General features: G+C 55.3%; 4 protein-coding genes across 4 annotated transcripts; 1 reads left to right on the forward strand and 3 right to left on the reverse strand.

The window, feature by feature from the left end:
• Positions 1–119: 119 nt before the first annotated feature.
• CABS01_08200 (proteasome A-type and B-type) lies at positions 120–1,166 on the reverse strand (the record flags this gene model as incomplete). The annotated part of the gene is made up of 5 exons (XM_060541562.1): positions 120–453; positions 509–896; positions 952–1,004; positions 1,064–1,070; positions 1,136–1,166. 5 exons carry the CDS (start codon positions 1,164–1,166, stop codon positions 120–122), a joined length of 813 nt encoding a protein of 270 aa, XP_060402366.1.
• Positions 1,167–1,862: 696 nt separating this feature from the next.
• On the reverse strand, positions 1,863–3,513 carry CABS01_08201 (uncharacterized protein; the record flags this gene model as incomplete). The annotated part of the gene is made up of 4 exons (XM_060541563.1): positions 1,863–2,636; positions 2,693–2,839; positions 2,892–3,386; positions 3,454–3,513. The coding sequence occupies 4 exons, from the start codon at positions 3,511–3,513 to the stop codon at positions 1,863–1,865; spliced, it is 1,476 nt and encodes a 491-aa protein (XP_060402367.1).
• Positions 3,514–6,563: 3,050 nt separating this feature from the next.
• On the reverse strand, positions 6,564–8,584 carry CABS01_08202 (FAD linked oxidase; the record flags this gene model as incomplete). The annotated part of the gene is made up of 2 exons (XM_060541564.1): positions 6,564–6,596; positions 6,953–8,584. The coding sequence occupies 2 exons, from the start codon at positions 8,582–8,584 to the stop codon at positions 6,564–6,566; spliced, it is 1,665 nt and encodes a 554-aa protein (XP_060402368.1).
• Positions 8,585–11,351: 2,767 nt separating this feature from the next.
• Positions 11,352–14,101, forward strand: CABS01_08203 (uncharacterized protein; the record flags this gene model as incomplete). The annotated part of the gene is made up of 4 exons (XM_060541565.1): positions 11,352–11,902; positions 12,046–12,112; positions 12,186–13,165; positions 13,219–14,101. 4 exons carry the CDS (start codon positions 11,352–11,354, stop codon positions 14,099–14,101), a joined length of 2,481 nt encoding a protein of 826 aa, XP_060402369.1.
• Between the last annotated feature and the right edge of the window lie 711 nt (positions 14,102–14,812).

Genomic DNA, 14,812 nt, shown 5'->3' on the forward strand with positions numbered 1-14,812 from the left:
ATTTTATGGACACCGTTTTTGTAGATTTTCCACGGTCTAAAGGTGGTAATACATTGGTATTTGGTCAGATACCCTCATGAGTGTCGTCTATCCGCGAACCGCAACGCCTAGTCATTTCCTTACTCATCACCGTCACCCGAGCCCGAGCCTCTCGTGAGGATCGCCGCGCTTCCGGTGCCGGGTGTGCGTCCAGTCTTCTTCTTGGCCGCCTCCTCTTGCTTCTCTTGCTCGATGCTCTTGACGTGGTTCTCAATCTCCTCCACGGGCAGCATCTCAATCGTCTTGCCCGGTGCCATCAACGCGATTTCAATGTTCTTGGCTCCGGTCTGGACAACCTCGAGAAGAGACTTGATGGCGAGTCGGATGGTAGCCTCTCTGTCCATATCCTCCTTGTAGTTGCGCTCGAGGAACTCGCGAACGGTCTTGCTGGAACGGCCGATGGCGTTGGCTTTCCTGCAAGGTGTTAGCAGATGCACCGCATCGCATAGTATGGAGTAGTCGCTCGTACCATGCGGAGAAGATGCCAGAGGGCTCGGTCTGGTAAAGGCGGGGGACCTTGCTGCCGCTGTCGAACCCGACAATCAAGGTGCTGATACCAAAGGGACGGACACCACCACTCTGTGTGTACCGTTGCTGGACACCAGCAACGTACTTGGTCATGTACTCGATGGAGGCGGGGTCTTCGACGGTCAGTCTGTGGGACTGTGCCTCTAACCGCGCCTTGTCGACGAGGATACGAGCATCGGCGTTCAATCCGGCGAATGCCAGGCAGACGTGGGTGTCGAGGAGCTGAATCTTGGAGGGGGTAATTCGGGTATCTTGCAGCTTCATGGCTGATCGCTTTTCGCATCCGAGGACAACGACATCTGTACCCTTGACGCCGACCGCACACGTTCCTATGCCGACGATTAGCTGGTTCCGCCCTTGATTGCGGCGGGCAAGCGGCATTACCTCTCTTGACAGCTTCGCCAGCGTACTCGACCTGGAAAACGTGTCCATCAGGACTGACGGTGTCAGTTGGGGATCATGAATTGTTTCCGGGGCAGGGGCAACCGTGACGAACCTGAAGACTGTTTGCAGGTGCATGTTAGCTTAGTACAGTGGAGCTGGGGGGCAACAAGGAGGGGGCCCTTACCGGACAACGCTCTGTCGTATCCTGAAGCCATGGTGACTGACTGATTGAGGGACGGATTATCGGAGATATGTGTGGTGGTATGTGGATTGACGATTTGCTTGGATGTTGTGGGACAATCGCCGTGGTTGAAGAGGTGCGGTCGGTCGAGGGTGGATGGAGTAGTGAGGTAAGGTAAGGTCAAGAGAGGCAGGCTGCAGGTCTGACGAAGCTTTGGCGCCTGCTGGCGTGGGAAAGGCTGAAAAGCTCCAGGAGCTCCTGCAGGGCCGGGGAAAGTCCGGGTAATGGTCACTCGAGCTTAGAGGTCTGTGCGCCTATCCGTATCACACCCGCCAGATGGAAGCTCAGGCAAGCAGCCACATACAGGTTGTATGTCAACGAGCACCTTCTGAATTACAAGTCCCCGTGCGTAACATTTTACTCGTTCATGAACTACAAACCAGATGGGTTGCAATGTTCTTTTGACATCTCTAGATTTCGTTGAAGATCGGCTTCTACAACACACCTTTTAGTTTTCCATCACAATATTAACAATACATGGCAGGATATGGGGTGGCAGTCCACCAATACCCTCTACATCAGGTCGAACGTCAAATGTCCAGCGCTCTCGACTTTGATACTCTCAGAAATGCAATACGCCTGCGCCAATTCATACCTTCCACCATGTTTTGATCGGACCCGTTACTCCCCTTTTCAATTGTCAGGCAGACGGAGCGAGTAGCCAGCTGGCTCAGAACCTGGCAATGTCGGTCCATGATCTGCTCTGCAGAACGTTGGCAATATCGTGACCTTTGGAGGTCAAACGCAGCCTGAAGTTATCGCACCACATAATCTCGAGCTCGCCGTCCCTTGACGACGCATTGATCTCGCGATAGAACTCCATGGCCACGGCTAGTGGTGCAACCAACATGTCCGGCTGAACTGTCGTCGACAGCGCAAAGTCGAGTGCCCTGCAGATTCTTGACGCAAACTCCCGCCTCTGTTGGTACCTCCCCAGGTTGATCTGCAGATTCGGAGGCAGATCCGGGTACATGTTGGGAAAGTCCTCGATGACAGGCTGGAAAATGGTGTGGTGCAGGCACTCGATGCAGCGGTGGAGGAGCAGCAGTGTCATCCAGTGGTACAGGAACATGACGGACGACACACCGTCCTTGAAGGCAAAGTTGTCTGCAAAGGGTAGCTGCTGCGCATCTGGATCATCCGGCTCTTCTATCCAGTACGCATACGGGTGCTCGGCAGTAGGCGCGCGGGCGTACGACTCCCACTCTTCCAGCCTCCGTTCGATTTCCAAGCAGGTCTCCAACAGTTCCTGTGCCTTTAATCGACGCTGCAAGGTTGCAGCAAAGGGTACCGTTCGGTCGACGCGAGAGAAGATGCCAGGCAACCCGGCGATGATGTCAAAGAGCCTGTCGAGAAACGTCTTAGGGTGCTGTTCCCACGGTGTAGTGCACCATTCGAACGAAGAAAGAAACGTCGTCTTTCGGTGTAAGAGAGCGAGTATGATCTTGGCACCAAGTCAGCTTTTTAGTTCATCCGCAGGGCCAACGACGCGTATCTTACAGCATTACACCTATATACCCTGACGAAATAGTGGTGGGCTGGGAATTGACGAAATTGTTCCGGTCCAAGCTTCTTGACGACGTCCATATGCTCTTGGGGGACACTCCAGGGTGTCATGCCGTTGGTCACCAAAAAGGATGGATTTTGCTACAAGGATAGTCAGCACACGCTCTTCCGCGACGACCAACTGGCATCTCACCTCGAATAAAAATACGCAAAGACCTTCGGGGGCTCCGTTGTCATTCCCTGATGGCAGCAGACTGACCATGGTCTGCGCATTTAGGTCCATGTTGCCGCCGTTATCCCATGTCTCCATATCAACTGGTGAGTATGGCGGTAGGGCCATCCGGAACTTTACTTGGCTTTGCCCTTCGGGTCCCCTCAGGATATTCTGGAACCTGGTGTGCAATGCCGCGATCTGTATCGAGTATACGACACCGTTGTCGGATACCGAAACCAAATCATCCCATGCCGGCATCAACGGTTCTGTCGGTACCAAGCGAGGAATCTCGTCCACGGTTTGGCTTCTCCTAGAACCCCTGGAAGAAGACGGCTGGACTTGGCGGGGCGGGTGTGATGAGCAGCGGCCAGCGTCGTCTATGGTTGCGGTGATGAAGACCATTTCTCGTTCGTAGCCAGCACATTCGCGGCCGCTATCGATACACTTGCGGCAGTGTGGCCGTTCGTTATCGCACTAACCGTTGACATGTCAGCCCGCGGGGGGCGTTTTTTTGCTGTCGAAACGCCTTTAGAGTGCTTACCTTGACTCTTCGAGCCCTGCATGTCTCGCATCCCTTGTACTTGCCGCGGACTCCAACCATGTTGACAACTCGGACGTTTTGGTGAGAGACAGGTTATTGCAAAGACAGAATGACCATAGCCGATAATACTTTCTCGTCAAGACGAACAGGGAAGAAGACGTACTGGACGGTCGATATATATCACAATGGGGAGCCGCAAGGGGGAAGCAGGCATCAAACGGCCCCCAAGACTGAGAGGAGGGCGCGGATCAGTGAGCTTCTTACGTTGGCCATTACCGGAGAGGCTGTGGGACCCAAGGTAGGCCATACACTTGGCTTCAAACAAGCCCCCCTCGCGGGAGCCAGTTGATGGTGTGATGCAGCCTTACTACCGAAGGTGGACCGTGACAACGTATGAGACGGGACCAAGGGCGCGGGAATCACACATGGTCTGGTTCGCCCCGGGACGAATAAGACGACTGCGGCTGCGGTATGCAGTCAGGCGGCCCCGAGACGATCAACGAATGCGATGCCCGTTCTTGTCGTGGTCTCAGGCATGGTGCGGGTAGATTGCGCCGGGTGAGTTGCAGCCGAGATACGATACCAGTAACATCTGGTAAATGAGTAGGTTGGGTGGAAGAAAAGGTGATGAGGCCATCTTTGCTCGTTTCCCCTTACACGAGGAGTGGAATCTAACCGATATCTAGGACATTCCTTTTTACAAAACCCAAACCTTGGACGACAAGGCCACGAACGCAAATCAGTGGACGAGACAGGCTGGAAGAGGAAAGTGAGCGTGATTTAGCACCGATTGTGTGCATTCGTATGTGTGAGATGCTCCGAGATGCCTCGGCCATTCAGAAGGGATCGTTGCACCCTGTCAATGCCACCCGCAGCAGGGAAGTAAGTACATACACGCAGAGACAGGCAGAATGACGGAGAGAGAGAGACTATCGATCGATGCTAATAAAAAGTGTAAACAAGATTGATGTCAACCGTCTCTGATCCCTCCGTCTCAGTCCAGTCCGATGAGACTACCTATGGGTAGATGAGAGCATTGTCCCCCGCGCGCGGATGAGTGCACGTTCCAGGCAAGGCCCCGTAGGGCTGCATGCCGTAGCAGACCGAACAAACAGGGGTTCGGCTCGGAGGTGCGACTTGCTCGAAAGAGAGCCCCACCCTCGGCTGGCGGAGCAGTCTGCAGGACGGGATGCTCTGGACGGCGTGATTGGCTGACACCGAGGCTGACGTCGGTGCGGCCGTTCCCCAAGTGCCGCGTCAAAGTAAAGCAGCAAATGAGAGCGCAGCAAAGCGAACAGCAGCCTTCGGTAGGGGGTGAGATTGTCGGTGCCCAGGGGCCGCCAGCACCTGTCACCACTCACCGTCAGCCAAACGGCGCACGGAAAGCCCGGTCGGTCCAGGGGGCCGCCGAGAGACATACACCAGGTTGAAAGGTAGTCGACAGGGGTACATATTACACTACTGTCTGCGGATTACATTACGGATATACAGTTGGGAGTTTACCAAGCAATTGAGGACTCACGCGAACCACCACCCCCAGAGACCCCAGAGACCCCAGAGACCCCAGAGACCCAGAGACGGAACCCTCTGATGATCACCACCGCGACCACCGGACCGGGAGTCGGTGACGACGCCATACCATTGGAGGGTTGCAGTTCAACACCTACCTCTCCAGGATCGGTGGGCTGGGACGTACCTCAGCCAATCGATTCGTATTCTTGGTGATTTCACGAACCTGGTACCGCATATCACCCCATTCGTTTCGTTTTCTTTTCTACCTTTTCTTGGTGGATTTTCCCAGCCTAATGGTTATTACTGGGCGCTGCACGTCTGGCAGTCTAGCAGTCTAAGAACCTGGAACCCACCCCATGATGGATGACTTGGAGCTGTGAGATCGAGTCACCGGTATCCAAGGCTGCGGGGGCTGACTTGGAAAAACCGGACCGGAGCTCGGAACCTGCAAGAATCCCAACCTATAAAGTGACGAAAACTGCTGGCGGGGGCCTTGCGGCTGAAAGGCCTAGGGTCTGTGAGGTTGGGCTGTTCTTACAACTGACAGGTCCTGATCTATACTTGCACCACGTCTGCTTCCTGCTGCTGCTGCTGCTGCTGGCTCCTCATCGCTCAAAAACATCCGATCTGAGATGGGAAGTGAGGTATTAGATCCTCTTGGCGAGATATTGAGAGGGATCGGAGTAGAGGGAGGCCTACCACGAGACACTGTACACACCGACCCCTTCCTCCCCCTCTCCGAGAGAATTGGCATTGGTTCACATCGGTTACCGTTGGTGTGAACTCCCGGTTTTCTTTTTTGGTATTATGAAGTACATTGATGTGATGATATCCTAACTAGTTTGAACAACCCTAAAAAGAATGATCCTGTCTCCTGTCTTCTCCGCACCGCCCGCCAGGTGAGACATACCAGGACGGATCTCAAGATATGTCCGGATTAGGAAGCATGTCTTTCCCTACTACACAACGAAATCTGGCTAGGGGGCGTTTTACAACTTGTCGTCACTTTTTTTTTTTGTTACGACAAGACAGAAAAAGTTTTTTTTGCTTTGGTTATTACAAAGCCAGAAAAACTCGGTTGCTCGTATGGATGAGACGGAGGGTGGAAGAGCAAAGACGAGGGGAAAACGAGGTGTGGTGGGTGTAGATGAGTGGGATGATGTGGGCAGTGTGATTGCCTAGGTCAGTCACACACACACTCTCACACACCGAAAAAAAGGTGACCATAGCCTAAGTGTGCCTTTTCCAACCCACCCGCACGCAACAAACCCGATCTTACGCGGGGGAACGGCGGACTTAGGTCCGGCTATCCTAGGCTATGTTCAAGATTTCACTGCCGCTGTTGCCCCCCTCGCTGTCTCTTTCCCTATGGCTCCGTCCAGAGATGGATGTGGATTTGGGGGGGGGGGGGGGGGGGGAAAATTTTGGGCCTTCTTTTGAGTTTTTTTGTTGGGTTTTATGTTGCGGTTTTTTTTTGTTAAATTTCACTCTGTTGTCCCGGGCCCGGGGGGAGGGGGGAAAGGGGGGGAGTCGGGGGGGGGTGGGGGGGGGGGGTGTGGGGGGGGGGGGGGGGGGGGTCGTAAATCTTGGCGCTTCCTTTAGATGTACTTGTATGGGTTCATGATGCCGTTCTAATTGGTTCAATGTCAGCATTCCTTCCAGGCGCCAGGCAGACGGGAGAAACCCGGTGATATGGGGGATTATGTTGAGTGTATAGTGTGTGATGGAGGAACCCGTTCCCCGGGGTGCCGGTCACGGTGTGGTGTGGGGGGAGGTTGCATGGGGGACGTAAGAGAGAAACGTGACGCAACGTTGTTGTCGGTGTGAGAAGAGAGAGAGAAACCAGACAGGGGTGGAAGTAAGAGTGAGATTTTTGATGACCAGATGGGAAGAGGAAAGCAAGCGGGGGGAGAGAGAGAAGAAGAACACGACGAAGAAGGCAGTCGTAAGGCGACAGGCAGGACAGAACGCAAAGGTAAAAACTTACCGGGTCATAGAGGTTCTTGATCTGCTTCATGAGGCCGACCATGGTCTCGTTACGGCTGTAACCGATGAAGTTCTTCTTGGCCACGCCCAGGCCGTGCTCGGCGCTGATGCTGCCGTTGCGCGCCTGGATCCACTCGTACACGAACGGCTCGAGGACCTTTTCGATGCGCTTGTCGTACCGCCTCACGGCGACGTTGAGGTGCAGGTTCGAGTCGCCCATGTGGCCGTACCCGACGACCCCGATGGCCGGGAACTCGTCCGTGTCGCCCACGAGCCCGGCCTCCTCCATCTTGGCCTTTGTGTCCTCGACGAGCAGGTAGAGGTCCTTCAGGGGGATCGACACGTCGTACTTGTAGGTGCCGCCCCAGTGGCCCAGGCACTCTGGGATCCCCTCACGCCAGCCCCAGAGCGCCTTGAGCTGCGTCTCGTCCTGCGCGAGCACGCCGTCCGAGACGATGTCGTTGGACATTACGTGCTCGAGGAAGCCCTCGAGCTTCTCGTAGTCGTGGTCGCCGTTGGAGCCGGACGTCTCGACGAGGCAGTAGAACGGGTGGGTGTCGCCCTCGAGGGGCCGCTTGTTCCCGCGCACGGCGTGGACGAGGTCCTGGCTGCGGCCGTCCATGAGCTCAAAGGCGGAGAGGATCTCGCCGAGCTGTCCCTTTGCGGCCTTGAAGGCCTGCTGGGCCTTTTCGTACGACTCGAGGCCGAAGAAGGCGACGTTGACGGCTTTCGAGCGCTGCGGGCAGATGATGGAGACCTTGGTGATGATGCCGATGGTGCCCTCGCCGCCGATGAAGAGCTGCTTGAGGTCGTAGCCCGTGTTGTTCTTGCGCAGGGTGCACAGGTCGTCGACGACGGTGCCGTCGGGCAGCACGGCCTCGAGGCCGAGGACGTTGCCGTGCAGGCTGCCGTAGCGGAGCAGGCGTAGCCCGCCGGCGTTGGTGGCGACGTTGCCGCCGACGTGGCAGGAGCCCTTGGCTCCCAAGTCGAGGGGGAAGATGTAGCCCCTCTCGGCGAGGTAGCTGTCCGCGGTCTCGAGGATGACGCCGGCGTCGACGACGAGGGTGCCGCTGACGTCGTCAAAGGAGCGGATCTTGTTCATGCGGCTCATGTTGATGACGATCTCGTCAAAGACGGGGACCGAACCGCCGACGAGACCCGTGTTGCCGCCCTGGGGCACGACGGCGAGCTTCTGCTCGTTGCAGTAGGCCAGGATCTTGCTCACCTCCTCCGTGGAGGCGGGCTTGACGACGAGGCGCGACTCGCCGCGGTACTTGCGCAGCCAGTCCTCGTTGAAGGCGGCCAGGTCGTCGGCGGCCTCGGTGGACACGCCGTCGACGACGCCAGAGGGGCCGAGGAGGTCCTTGAAGTAGGCGACGTGGGCGTCCGTCACCGCGGCGAAGCGGGTGTCCCGCTTGATGTCCGGGTAGGCGGCTGATGTGAGCTTGATTTCCTTCAGACCGCCGCCGTCCGCCAGTCTCGCGGCCGTCGTCGTGAAGCAACGGGTGGTGGCGACGGCGGCGCCGGCCGGAGCCGTGGATTGCCGCAAAACGCGCCGCCCACCGGCGGGCAGGAGGGATTGCCTCCGTGCCGCTGTCCGGAGCAGCGGCTGGATTCTTGATCTGGAGGCCATTGTGTGACTGTGTGTGGGGAAGGGGAATTTGGACGCAAGGAAAGGAGAGGAGGACAAGAGACCAGCCGGGATGGGACGTGAGACTTTTGGTCTTTCTTGTTCTTTTTTTTTCGTCAGAAATTCCGGCGACCTGATGATTTCCAGGTTAGAAAAAATGCGAGCAGTGACAATTGGATGATAAAACCCCGATTTCGGCTTTAAAATCAACTTAAACCCCTGTGGAATTCCTCTACCAGGCAGTGGCTTTGGCGGAATTAGCAACCCAATCGCGTGACAAGTGCTGCTGAGCCGCCTGTAGCTGCAGCACCTTCCCGTCTCTGTACGGGGAAGCAGGCCCGATAATGTCCTTCGGCGAAATTGAAATTTTCACCGTCGGCAAAATTTGCAGGTTTGACCGAGAGTGCTGCTCACCACTTTATCCTCGCAACTTGCTTACCTTATTTTCCTCGCTCACGTTGCCTGCAATCGATTCTTTTATGAGAACGTCGGCACCAGACGAGTAGAAACTGAATATATCTGGAGATTCGCATGAGAATTACGCCTTTTTGACGACAAATTCTTAAGATCAAATGTTATCTCATCTCATCTCACTGACGGCATGTGCTTAGTCATCAACGCAACTGACCCATTCCTTGGATACGTGGATACTTACTCCATGTCATCTCCATGACGCCGACATCATTGAAGATGTCTGTAAACAGATTGACAGCGATTCCGACGGCTGATCGACACTACTGCTCATATACCACAAAACCTAGTCAATTGATCAAGATAGTGTCAATGCAATACACAAACTGAGCTGCCATCTGGCAACGTCTCCATAGCAACTGTCGAGACACAGTAGCACCGAGGAACAAGGACAATCCTCGCAAGATGACGTTCGCCAGCATTTGCTCTTGCACGTCGAGTTCCGAGAGTACGGACTGTATGTCTCATCCTCACAGAATGACGGCGTATTGCGAAGCCATTTTTCTTCTCCTCAGCCTTTGCCTGGAATACTAGACAATCTGAAGGCCAAGTACCAGAGAGAACACATCGTCGTTCCTTGGAAACCCGCGCAACGAATTGCTTTGCGCTACATGTCCTATGGCACACATGCCCTCTGGTCTTAGCTCCCAGCAATTTACAAATTCCTCCCAAGCTTGGGACAAAACCTGGCCTCATCATTCTTCATCTCGAGCTGTTGTCTCGGCTAGGGCCGGGAAGGTGTCGCAATATGAGCCATGGCCGGGACGCACACACGCCAAAAGGGACCACTTGATCACATTTAGTAACTCTCCTGTCTTGCATCTGGTCTGCGAGGGGCTCAAGTCCACGAGGCATTGGGCAGGCAGGCAGGGCGGCTAAACTTCAGTCGAAATTCAGTCCCTTTTGGTACCAGGTAGCGTGGTGGTGAAACTGAGAGACTTCAAGAGATCTGGGCTTGCACCGTCCTGGCTCATCTCCGTCCAATGTTCTTGACGCGATCCTCGTTGGAGTTACCGGGCTCTCATTCATGCACTCCTCTCAACGCCCATCCACTCACGAGTGGCCGTGAGCCTGTGACGGCCTTGGCTCGGGGTAGGTATGGTTTGACGGGTGATGTACACTATAGCGAGTGACACGCGCGGCGGGGGTTGGGCAAACTTGTCAGAGGAATTCAGTTTGCAACGGTCTTCCGTCCCTCCCATTCGGGAGTGGCTGAGGGGCAAGAACGTTCCAAAGAACCCAAAGAAGGGCAGACAGACGGACGACCAGAACAGGGCCATGGGGCCTCGGGGATGGTTAGTTGAGGATCCAGGCGAATAGCATAAGATATGACCACAGAGCCTCCCCTTTTCACTTGCAAACTGACTTATCCGCGACGATGGAGGGAACAGGACATTGCTCGCATGCCCTATTTGGGTATTCACGGCCACAATGGCATCCTTGGGGATCCCTGCCGATCAGCTCCAAGCATGATTGCATGCATGAGTGGCTTCGACAGTGAGTGGGACGAGGGTTGGGTGTGCGGAGACCCCTCTGCGGCCGGGGGCGATGACTTTCGAGGCCAAATGGTCCCCACGGTAGTGCTTGGGGTGCTTGCGAGCCCTGGAGGACAGGACGAGACTCGACCGGCGACTCGTCGAAGGGTTCATTTAGTTAGCGGCGGGATCAACGAAAGGGGAGCGATCCTGATCGTGGGAAGTGGAGAGGGGACGGCGGGAGACAGGCTCTTGTTTCAGAGGCGATGGCGCGCCTAGGGGAGACCTCGCATCTCTCCTGAATGCCCTGGGGGTGTGTGAGTGTGAGTGTGAGTGTGAGTGGCCGCACGACATCTTTCGTCTGTACTTGTCTTGGGCCCTTTTTTGTTCAACCAAGGAACCTTGCTTGAGTTGAGGCGAGGGTTAAGAAAGAGGTGGTCTTTGTCTGATGGCGTATATATGTGTGTGTGTGTGCGCGCGTGTGTGGGTGGACGGGATGGTATTAAACAACGAAGGGCTCCCCCTATTTGGCCAAAGTAGGTATGCATTGATTGTCCCTTCTCTTTTTGAACTGTCTAGTTTGAAGCATCGTCAGTTGTTTTGTTTCTTCGATTACATGAGTCCATGAGTCCATGACCAGATCAGTTGTACCTGACTTGGACTCGCAAACCCAAAAGAGCAACTCGATTTAAATTAACGACGATCTCGAATACCATTCTCGGCAGTTCAGTGGTTATCGATAAGCCAAAGTCGCTATCGAATCCCGGCGCCTGCAGCGGACGAGCGCTGCCAATCGACTTAGCGAGCCACTAGAATTGTCCGAAATGACGTCCACCGTCGACCGTCCTCAGGGGGCGCGCCCACTGTCGGGCGCCAATCTGCCCGGCAACGTAGGGTGCAACGAGAAATTCCCCGACTTTTGTTTACACCACGACCACCACTCGGCCGGCAGCCAGGCGTCCACATCTTCACCCGCATCCACGACCCCTACCACCCCGACCACCGCCGAGCGCCCGTTGTCGTCTGCCTTCTCGACAACGTCCGAAAACACATCGTCCCCCGCCTCCTCTACCGCCTCACGCGTCCGTACAGACAGCGGAGCCAGCACAAACACAAATTGCTCCCCCAGCCCGAGAAGCAGACGAGACAAGACCGAGCTACAGGCCGCCCGCCTCCAGAGATCGGGGAGCAGCAACCTCGCACTCGAACGCAAGAGCAGCGTAGCCAAGAAGAACCGATTCCGTTCCGCCACAGGCTCCTCGCCCGCATCCGCCCTCGCCGCCGTCGAGCCGCCGCATGATCAAGGCCTGACGAGGATGGCTTTTGCGGAACAGCAGAAATGGATCACGGTCCAGCAAAAGACCTTTACAAAATGGTACGACGGACCCCATCAAGTCTTTGCCGGAGGGAGAGCGGAACATCGACAACCACTCACCCTCCCCCACCCCCAACCTGGCAGTTTATCTGCTGGGTGCTACAACGATCATGAACTGACTTTTGCGTTTCTTTTTACTTTAGGATGAACACCAAATTGGAGGCTCGATCGCTCGAAGTAAAAGATCTCGTGACTGATTTGAGTGACGGTGTAAGTTGGACCCCTATTCTTCCACTGGTTTGCGGGGTTCGCTTGGCTTACAGAATTCTTCGCCCAACAACAGGTCCTCCTCATCCACTTGCTAGAATGTCTGTCCAACGATACCCTCGGACGCTATGCGTCCAAGCCGAAACTTCGCGTACAACGATTCGAAAATGCAAACACGGCCCTCGACTTCATCAAGGGCCGCGGCATCCAAATGACCAACATTGGTGCCGAGGATGTCGTCGACGGAAACAGAAAGATCATTCTCGGCCTGATATGGACGCTCATTCTGCGCTTCACCATTAGCGACATCAACGAAGAGGGCATGACGGCCAAGGAGGGACTGCTGCTGTGGTGTCAAAGAAAGACGGCCTGCTACGACGAAGTGGACGTCCGCGACTTCAGCGGCAGCTGGAACGACGGACTCGCCTTTTGCGCCCTGTTGGATATCCACAGACCGGATCTGATCGACTACGACGCACTAGACAAGTCGGACCGCCGCGGCAACATGCAGATGGCCTTCGACATTGCGCACAAGGAGATTGGCATTCCCAAGTTGTTGGATGTTGAGGATGTGTGTGACGTTGCAAAGCCTGATGAGAGGTCGCTGATGACGTACATCGCCTACTGGTTTCACGCCTTTTCGCAAATGGAAAAGGTGGAAAACGCAGGACGCCGTGTAGAAAAGTTTGTGAATAACATGGCCGGCGCCTGGGATATGCAAAGCGCGTACGAAAGGCGGATGAGGGAGCTTCTGAGGCAGATCAAGGAGCAGATTGAAAAGTGGCAGCAGGCCAAGTTTGAGGGCACATACGCCGACGCAAAGGCCCAGGCGAACGAGTTTGCGGCGTACAAGCGAGGGAAGAAGAGAGACTGGGTTGCTGAAAAGAGCGAGCTTGCCACTCTGCTAGGCAACATCAAGACGAAGCTGGGCACATACAGACTGCGGCCGTATGACCCTCCACCAGAGTTGTCCCTCGAGACGATGGAGAAGGACTGGGCCGGCTTGTCACAAACGGAGATGAAGAGGGCGCAGTTGATCAACGAGACCATCAGAGAGTGAGTATCCCCTGTATGCGATCTTGCGTATTCTAGTACTAACCCTTTGGCAGCATCAAAAACGCATTACGCAAGTCGTTCGCCGACAAGGCCAACGACTTCGCCATGGCGTTGAACACCATGCAGCTGGCAATCTCAGGCCTGGACGGCGACGTCGAGGACCAGCTCCACCACGTCCGCAAGCTCAGCGACAACCTGCCGCCACTGGACAAGTACCTCGATACCATCGCCGCCGTGGACGCCAAGTGCCAAGAGGCCAACATTGAGGAGAACGACTTCACAATCTACACCTACGATGAGCTCGTCTACGAGCACAGCCTCGTCAAGTCGTCGGTGCAGAAGAAGCTCGCCTTCCTCGACAACCAAATGGTCGCCCGCAACATGACCAATCTCACACCCATCCAGCTCGAGGAGTTCGAGTCCGTCTTCCGCCACTTTGACCGCGACGACACCAACTCGCTCCAGGAGCTCGAGTTCAGCGCCGCCCTCGCCTCCTTGGGCCTCGTCTTCTCCGAGGACGAGATGCACGACTACTTCATGGACACGTCACACGGCCGCGACCACGTCACGTTTGAGCAGTTTATCCGCTTCATGGTCGACGTCACCGAGGACCAGAATACCGCCGAGCAGGTCTTCCAGTCCTTCCGCGAGGTCGCCGACGGGAAGCCCTACGTCACCGAGATGGACCTCCGCCACTCCCTCGTGCCCGACGAGGTCATTGACAAGCTCATTGAGATTATCCCGCCGCACAACGGGCCCGATACCTCTGAGGATAGGGGCATGCCGCAGTACGATTACATTGCGTTCATGGACAAGCTCATCAGCGACGAGAAGGGGGGTGCCGGGGCGGGCGTGCCCAGCGGCGTCTTGCAGGAGCGCACGAACCGCACTAGTATGTTGCCGCCCAAGGAGTCCAAGATGAACGGGAACCATTGAGGGATACGAGAAGGCAGTACATATGAAAAAAGAAGTAAAATTCAAACAAAACTCAAAAACAAGAACAAAAAGGTGGGAAAAGGACAAAATTTGCAGGAAAAGCAAAATAGTAAAACATGAAAAAACCAACACCAACACACGGAAAACCACCTTCGCAGGCCATGGTCGGGTTCGATAGGGGACGGGTTGGAGGGTTCAACGGCAGAACGGGGGTGGGCAGGCTTCTTCTCTTCTCTCTCGCAAAAACACAACTCACACCAGGCAAATTTCCTTTTATTCCTCTTTTAAATATAACGGCACCCCATCAAGCAGGCAGGCAGGCAGACAGGAAGGCAAAGCAAGGCATAGCAGAGAAAAACAAAACCAAATCTTCAAAGACGATAAAATACATCATGGACGTTTCCGTCCCATATCCGTCTGTATATGATTATGTGATACACCGCGACCACTGTGAAGTCCATCTTATCTTGGCATGCCGACTTGGTATACATCGTGCGTGTTCGCCGACGATCTCCGTTTTGACAAGAGCCGGCCGTGACTTTCGCGCTTGATTTCCTTTCGCGGGGTCGGGGGTCGAGAAGCGTTGTTGCGCTTGGCAGGGCAGGTTGCTTGATTCGGGACTCTGATCCGAGCAGCACCATGCGTTTCGTTGTACTTTGTTGGAATGCCTTCGTAAGTTGACATTCCGGTTTACCTTTCCGCTCTACTTTG

This window comes from Colletotrichum abscissum, assembly GCF_030869225.1.
Source record: "Colletotrichum abscissum strain IMI 504890 chromosome Unknown Scaffold_18.1, whole genome shotgun sequence".
NCBI lineage: Eukaryota > Fungi > Ascomycota > Sordariomycetes > Glomerellales > Glomerellaceae > Colletotrichum > Colletotrichum abscissum.